An 8037-nucleotide genomic window follows, 5' to 3' on the forward strand; every position below is an offset into this window, starting at 1 on the left:
GGGGGGGGGGGATATTTTGAAGTTAAAGAGAGGCACTGAAAAGGTCAGAGGCAAATATAGATGAGAAAGGGCTGCGTCACTGATGTTTGATCATACTTCAGGAAATTCATAAAATAAATGTAGAAGTTATTTTCCTGTACTAAATATCCAGAATAATAATGTGTTAATACCATCATTTAAATTGTTTTTATTTTACAAGCTGGGGACCAACAATAATATATAATACAATAGAGTTTATTCAAAGGAAGATCATACAGATTCATGCAGTCATGTGATGCATATGTAGGTTGTGTTTTAGGCTTTTGAGTTCAGTGTTGAATTGTGAAAACCGATGGCTTTATTCCAAAGTGCTACATATCCATTTAGATACATCATCGGAAGATGAAAATTTCTAATGGTTAACATTTTTTTCGAAAATATAAAGAGACCTGAATTACCATCAACATCTTTTTAAACTGTGCTGCTCAGAGTATTGGATTAGGTGTGACTGTTCTTTTGGATGTAATGCAATTACAATATATTGCTCAGCCTTGAACATGTATGTGTGAGTGCTGGTTGCTGCAGCCCGTTGGATCATCCCGTGGGTTGTATTGATTTTTACGTCGGCAGGATAGAGTTTCTGCCATAGTAACATATTACATCTGCATTGATCAGGACAACTTGTCCGAGATGTGAGCTGTAAATGTAGAACCGGCTCCATCGCTCCACAACACTCTGAAACCTGAGACAGAGATGCATCGTCAAAGAGAGAACATTGCCTATTAACAGTTGGTTAATATGTATTTTATTTGTATTGTATGATTTTTGTATTCAAGGTTACATTTCTTACCAACATTGCAAATAATATAGTGGTCATAGGACAGCACGAGGACACTAGATATCTTCGCTGTTGTCAAACTGGTAGATTTTCACATCTAAAGGCTTAATGTCATCTGTACTGGAAAAAAAAGCTAAAGTCATTAAGTAGTGGCATAAGCAGTAGTAGCCTTAATATTTAATACTGGCATTAGCAGCAGTAACAGCCGAGTGTCAGTCAAAGATTCAGCTTTTCAATCCGGGCAGGCGAGAAAGTTTTGATTCAGTTTGATTCAAAATGTTTCAAATCGATTATTGCTTAAACCAGCAGATCAACGCATCATCACGAATCAAAACCCACCTTTACAGAACTGCTATTAATGCGTGACGAATGTGTGTTCTATGTTTTTAGGGTTTTGCTTTTTTTATGATGATTTTAATGTTTGTAAAGTGTCTTTGAGAATTTTGAAAAGCGCTATATAAATAAAATGTATTATTATTATTATCAATACTCAGTTATGACAGTATCAGTAAGTCACAAACGTGCTAGAAAACACTTTCTGCTTTTCAAGGATGTTCCTAGAAAGCACTATAGAGTGACTTTAGACTGCTGCAAGGATTTAGCTGATTCAAACTTAGCAATATACTGTATAACATAGCAATTCAACTGAACCATCACTCAAGAACACACGCCGCAAGAAATGTCTCGTCTCTTTTCACATGGAAATAGCAGCACATGAGAGTGGTGCAAAGGATTTTTTTATTTTTTTTTGCAAAATATTTGTGTCTTGCCATCAAATCATCCAGATTGTAAAACGGATAAATCCGCGTGACCTTTAAATCCCAAGCATGTAAGGAGTCTTTGTCTGTACAGTGTGTGCCCTGAACTGACCTGGCAGGGTCAGCTGGGATCTGGGCTGATGGAGAACTGAAGAGGATAGCGTGCAGCATCTTGAAACCAATTGCCATTATGGACAAAAAATGAAATGCATGGGTGGCTGTATTTTTAATAGAAATCTTTTAAACAATAACTCAAAGGGAGACCACAGTAATAACACAACTAGGTTTTAAATGCATTTAAAATCAACATGGGATTTACTATTTCATTTGATTTGTTCCTCATTCATCTGCTGTATGGGGCATTTGAGTGACTGGCACTCAATACCATTATTTTTTTTTAAATCTTATATAGAGGTCGTTTCAATAGGCAAATAATCACCAATAAATTTCCCAGTTCCCAACCCTGTGAACTGGATCTGCAGTGGGGGTTTTGGTGGCTCATGCTCCAGGATCCACATGCTGCAGTAATCCAGAGAGGGTTAGGATAAAGCCTGGCTTCGTCCTCACTCTCTGCCTCCTCCCAGATCAGATGAGATTAGGAAAGAGCTAAGGAGCTCTGGGGTAAGGCAGGGCTCAGAAACGCTGAGCAGAGGAGGGACACAGCAGCAAGGCAGGTGGGCACTCCTTCAGGAGGAGAGAGCAGGAGAACAGAGACGAGTTCACTCAAGACTGCAGGGCTGAATATTCATGTTGGTGCACGAGAAGGAGTGTCGCTGTGGAGGAGTGTTTGGAGCCAGCTAGACAAGGTGTGTGATGAAGTAGCTGCACTAGATTTAACTCTTGTGGTTTTCCTCTGTTAGCGTGCTTTTTAGTCCTCCCTTGATGTGTTTAATATAAATCCAATGTTCAGAGATTAAATTCCAAAGTAAAAGACTTCTGAGGCCAAAAGGACTCTGGAAACGACTGTGAAGAATGAAAGGGAAATAGCACTCCTGCACTCTGCTGTGCAGAAATGCTGCGTTCAAATGGTGGCAGCAGAGCTTTTGGCTTAGTCGTGTGTTCGTGGGTGGGAAACCTGGAAGAGATCAAGTCTTTGTTGCTGGACTTCCAAGTCCTGCTGGTTGGTCAGTGAACCTTGGTGCACTCTATGCCCTCCTGGTGAAGCTCCTTGCTGTCAAGTGAAATGAAGCAGCTGACATCTTCATCCTTCCCGGCACAAACACGAAGAACGCCTGAAGACTCATTGGAAGAATGATCCATCAGGTCGAACCAAGCTGACGCACATAACACTGTTCAAGTCAGATGCACATTTGTACACAGTAAAAAAATAAAACAAAATCCTCCAGCAAGCAGCCCTTAGTAAACTGTATAGATGCACTGTATTCATCTGTCTTTCTTGACCTATAAGGAGAGTATCTGTAGTTACCTCCAGCCCACAGTGCAAAGATGTTCTGCCCAATTTCTTTTGGAGAAAGGGATCTCTGACCTTTTTGTTAAGTGATGCTCTTGTGAACATGCATTATATGACTTCTACAATAATTTGAATATATTTGCTGACTATAAATGTTTGTGCCACTGTTTGTTGAGCTTGTTTCCATCTCGCTTCTTTTTCAGCAAGCCATGTCAAGCTGATACCGGAGTAACAGAGTTGACAGTGGAACTATGTGTTAAGGATTGCCCGTTACCTGGAGCCCACTGATATTCTTCTTCGGCTGTTAGAGGAAGTTGTTTTGGCAATGGGGAGGAGGAAGATCCAGATCACCCGGATCGTCGATGAGAGGAACCGACAGGTCAGTGTTTTCTTCTTGCTGTCCAATCGTCTTATTTTACATCTTAGTTGTATACTTATTCAAAGCCCAACATAACGGGTGCAGTATTGTTGCCTTGCCAATCCCTTTTGATTGTTAAAGGTGCTCAGGGGTCAGCTCTCACTCTATAACCCATTTAAGCAGTACATCCCCGATAGAAGAATTATGCCTTGTTTGTTTTCGGCACAAAAGGCCTTCGGGTGAAAGACGTCCTGTGCATATTTACTTCTGACAATGAGGGATATCACTATGTTTGAAGGTGCTCATTACGGAATTCAGAGCGAATCTATTGCCTCTGAACAACTCTCAACATGGAGACGGCTGAGCTGCCGGCTAACAGTGCTAACAGCATTAACAGTGCCAATAACCGTATCACTGCTGAAGGAGCTAACAGTTTTAACCTGGAGGGGAACAGAAGGGTGGGTGCTATGCTTCCGGATGATATCAGCGGCAACTCCCGTATGAGCGCAGTGCGGAGCGGCAGCCGTGAGCTAGCCAGTGGGACACAACAGAGACTCGCATGCACTTAAATGCTTTGTTAACAAAGTAGCTCGGATTACAACAGAGAGGGAGTGAGGGACTTCATTCTCTTCTCCGTTATATCTTTACATTGCAAATAGTTGTTTGCTCCTATATTAATGCTCTGAATCTTTAGTTAAGCACATTTTTAAAGATTTTATTTTGAAGGCGACTGTTGGTGTTTTTTCTTCTCAATTTTACGTATGTTAGTGAATGTGTGCGAGCACCAGCTTCACTGCAATGTGTTGGCGAACTGAGCTTAGGGGAGATGTGAGTTAGCTGGTAACCCCTTAAAAAATGTCAGTCAATGTATAAAAAAAGAGACTGATACAGAGTGTAGAGTTTTTAGCAAATATTAAGTATTTATTTACTCAAGTCAAAGGTAAAGCCGTGTGCTTAATTTGTGGAGAACAGATCGCAGTGTTTAAGGATTACAATTTGAATCGCCATTATGAGACGAGACACACAGAGAAATACAAAAACTTGACTGATGCAGAGCGGGCATGGACCTCTGAGGCTTTGCTAAGCTAAGCTACAAAAGCAACATGCTCAGAAGGTTTGGTTCTCTTTGGATCGACCTACATCTGTAAACAAACATTCTCCGTGATGAAGTTTAACAAATACAGATACAGATCTTCTCTCACTGACGATCACATGTCAAGCCCAACACAGACTTGGTCTCTCGCACTGAACTGAAAAACAGAAAATGAGGTCATTGGACTACAAACAATAGTAAAAAAGTACTAATTTTGCAGAAACACGATCCCTGTTTTACTATTATATATTATATAATTATTCTTGCTGCAGATGTTTATGGTGGGGCTCATTGTAACTCCTTTATACACTGTTGTTCAGTTTGGGTAGTTAGGAAGGGTTTGTAGTGGAGTAAAAAGTACCTTACTTCCCTCTGAGATGTAGTAGAGTAGACGTACAAAGTTGAATAAAAAGTAAAGTGCCTTGAATTTGTACTTGAGTACAGTACTTAAGTAAATATATTTACTTACTTACCACCACTGATCATAACATTTACTCTTACCACTCGCAGCTTATCAAAACTATATAATTTACTGCTTTTTATAAAGAGGTGTAATAATATTGAGCAGGATTGAGTTCAGTCTATTGGTCCGGCCCTCCACAACAGTCCCTGTTTCTCATGTGGCCCCTTGGGAAAAGTAATTGTCCACCCCTGCTCTGAGCCGTTTAACTTTTGAGAGTGCAGCGGTCACAGCTGGTGGCAAGGACAGTAATTTGGGGTTAGCTGGGTCCGGACGGCACCCTGTCATTAGCAGGGTGGGTCAGCGTTTGGGACACAGTGGCCTTCTCTCCTCACCGTCTCCTTGCTCAGCCACACTGCTGCCCACTGGAATCCCTCTCTGTCTGTCTCCTCTATATATATCAATCCCCAGCAGCACAACAAATACCAGCCTGTCTGGAAGTAAGGCTCACACTCTGGAAATAGAGATGTGGCTGCAAAATAAATATCTGGGATGATGTTTATATTTGATGTTTGGTTGTCTTGGCATGAGCCTTTTTAGATAGACACTGCTTTAGCTGTCGGGTGTGCATCGCTGGAGCCTGCTGTATATTTAGCTCCTTGCTCTCTATTTTGGGAAGTTGGCTTGTGTGTTCTTGTTTTATCTTTCAAGCGCATCAAGTGTGTTCAGTTGGTTTTCCTCTTTTTCTACTATCACACTATTACACACCATACAGAATATAGTATGACAGTAGAAAGATGCACTTGCGATATACCAGCTATCAGCAGTCATACATTCAGTATATTCTAAAAGAGGAACAAGGTGGTTCTTTGTTATCTCTTTTCATAGAAATCTCTTTGCAAGTCATGCTCAAGAAATAATGAACATCATTTAAAACGTTATTTAAGAGGTAACTGTAAAAAACAAAAGAAACGCAACTCTTTATGGCAACTTCCCTTTAAATTATAGTGAGAACGGTGGCGTCCATTTTACCGCTATCATCTAATCTAGATACTGTAATGAGATGCAGCATTTATTCAATGACCACTACTGTTCCAAGTGCTTCTGGCATTAGAGCAAATGTTCTGCTTGGTTGAACATGAACTTTGTTGGCAATCAGATGCCGGTCTTTGCTCCATAACTAGAACATGTGATGTTGCACGAGCTCCAAAGGACACTTTTTTGAAAACAATTTAAACTGCACTGGAGACAAAATGTGACATTATGTCACCACCACCATTGGGAAAATGTTCAAATGTTTTTCAGAAAATATACTTTTATGACCAGTATAGAAGACCAAATCACATGTCTTTCTCTATGTGGCTTCCTGTGCTATAAAATATAAAAAGCCACAGAGCGATCATGCGTATAATGGTACTCTCCACTGTTCCCAAGGTGAAAGCCTCCAAGTTGGGCTGGAAGTGGAGAGCGCTGTAATGAATGAATTAAACCTTTATTGTCCGTCTGGGAATTTGCGTTGCAAAAAGAGCATTAAAGAATATCAAAAGGTCATCAACAATCATACATGACGGCTCACATTACAGCAGTAGGTTCCACACATTTTACCCAACATTTTCCTTTTTGTGTATGTCAGTTTTTTGACTTCCAGTGAGGCCCACTTAGGACAAAGCATCATTTCTTATAAGCAGGTCAATGCTCAACAGATTTAGGGCATTTTTCTGTAACCAGAGGATGAGCATATGATACAATATAGGAGTAGTGTGGATGTTTTTCCAACAAACAGAATAAATATCTGTGTGAAATGCACATACGCCTGCTTGAGACAAAACTGTAGAAAACTGACAGTCTGATTCGGAGATTTCTCTTCTTCTTAACCCTTAAGTCATTATTGTAGGATAATTTACCCATAACTCAAACTTTTGGAAATACTGAAAATACTGAAATCAAATGCTGCAAACGTGCATATTACTGTGCTCCGCCTTCATGTGTCACTACAGTTTTCAGGGGGCAAATGTAGTCCCTATTAGTATTTATATTTCATGTTGGCAATATTGAAGAAGCAAGACTCTCCACTTCATCAGCAACTTCTGATACAGTGCCTTTGAGCAAATACCTGAATGACTAACCGCTCTGCAGCCAACCATGGAAGATCAATAACTCCTGATCACTTACTGCATTACTGGAAGTCTTGGAGGTGTGAAGGCAGCTTCTAGATATGTGAGTCAGCATTCCAGAGGCCATGATGGAAGAAACGCATACAAAGATAAATACAGAGGACTTAGCTGCACACAGAAAAAAGAGATCTGTGCACCTGTGCGCTGCAAACATGAAGTGTTGATCTTTTGGTGGAGGTGCATTTTATAGTTTCGGGGAACATGGAGGTTTCAAGAGTGCTTGTTATCGTTTTACATGTCACAATACAATATAACACTGTATGCTTGTAATGTTTTTTGGTTTCCTATCTCCAAGGAATGTTTACTGACAATATGTGGACTTTCAACAAATATGATTATGATCAATGCTGATAGCAATCACTAAGGGAGGGAAAAACATTACTCAGCTGCTTTCCCCACCCAGTGGCCCCACCAACTAAATTAGTGGCATTCGAGTTGAAGCCTATTTCCAGGTTGTTGCCACCCTTTTTTGGGAACCCCCCCACTCCTTCCACATCCTCCCTCCTCTTTATCCCACTCCTGTGTGACGCAGACACATTTGAATCACTTTTCTAATCTCTCTACACGACACGGTTGTATCAGCAACTGACTGTGTATCACGGTGTCATTTGATTGTGTGTCAGTAACTCGTGCTTACTCTGTGTTCATTGGCTCATTATCAATCGTTCTGGGTAAGAGCAGCAGCAGCCGAATGCCTGAAATAGGGCTGGGTTTTAAAACAAATGTTATATTCAATTACAACATTGGCCTGCAACGATTGTGAAAACGAGACAATCGTGACTAAACGATTATTGGGCCACATTCTGTTTTGCAAGGATGCTCTCGATTTGTCTTGTGTTAATCCAGCTATGAATCCAGCTCACTCCACCTTATTTCCACTGAGTTACTGGCTGGCATAAGTTGGAATGTTGAATATTTGTTTCGGAGTTTTCAGAAGGTTGTGGAAGTGCATTAACGTTATTATTATCTTATTTGTTTTAATACATTTTTTGATATATATATATATATATATATATATATATATAT

General features: G+C 40.3%; 1 protein-coding gene across 5 annotated transcripts in view; it reads left to right on the plus strand.

Annotated features, from left to right (window-relative positions):
* The window catches only part of LOC116384161 (myocyte-specific enhancer factor 2A-like), a 37477-nt gene that overhangs the window by 12174 nt on the left and 17266 nt on the right, over nt 1-8037 (plus strand). For 4 of the 5 annotated variants that reach the window (XM_031848606.1, XM_031848604.1, XM_031848605.1 and 1 more), the window contains one exon: nt 3190-3365. In XM_031848606.1, coding sequence (XP_031704466.1) covers nt 3312-3365 — 54 coding nt within the window. In that variant the 5' untranslated portion in view covers nt 3190-3311. Of the gene's footprint in view, nt 1-55; nt 2382-3189; nt 3366-8037 lie in introns of those variants that run through there. The other variant, XM_031848607.1, reaches the window with a different exon arrangement.

This window comes from Anarrhichthys ocellatus, unplaced genomic scaffold (genome assembly GCF_004355925.1).
Source record: "Anarrhichthys ocellatus isolate YVR2014 unplaced genomic scaffold, GSC_Weel_1.0 scaffold8, whole genome shotgun sequence".
Classification (NCBI taxonomy): Eukaryota; Metazoa; Chordata; class Actinopteri; order Perciformes; family Anarhichadidae; genus Anarrhichthys; species Anarrhichthys ocellatus.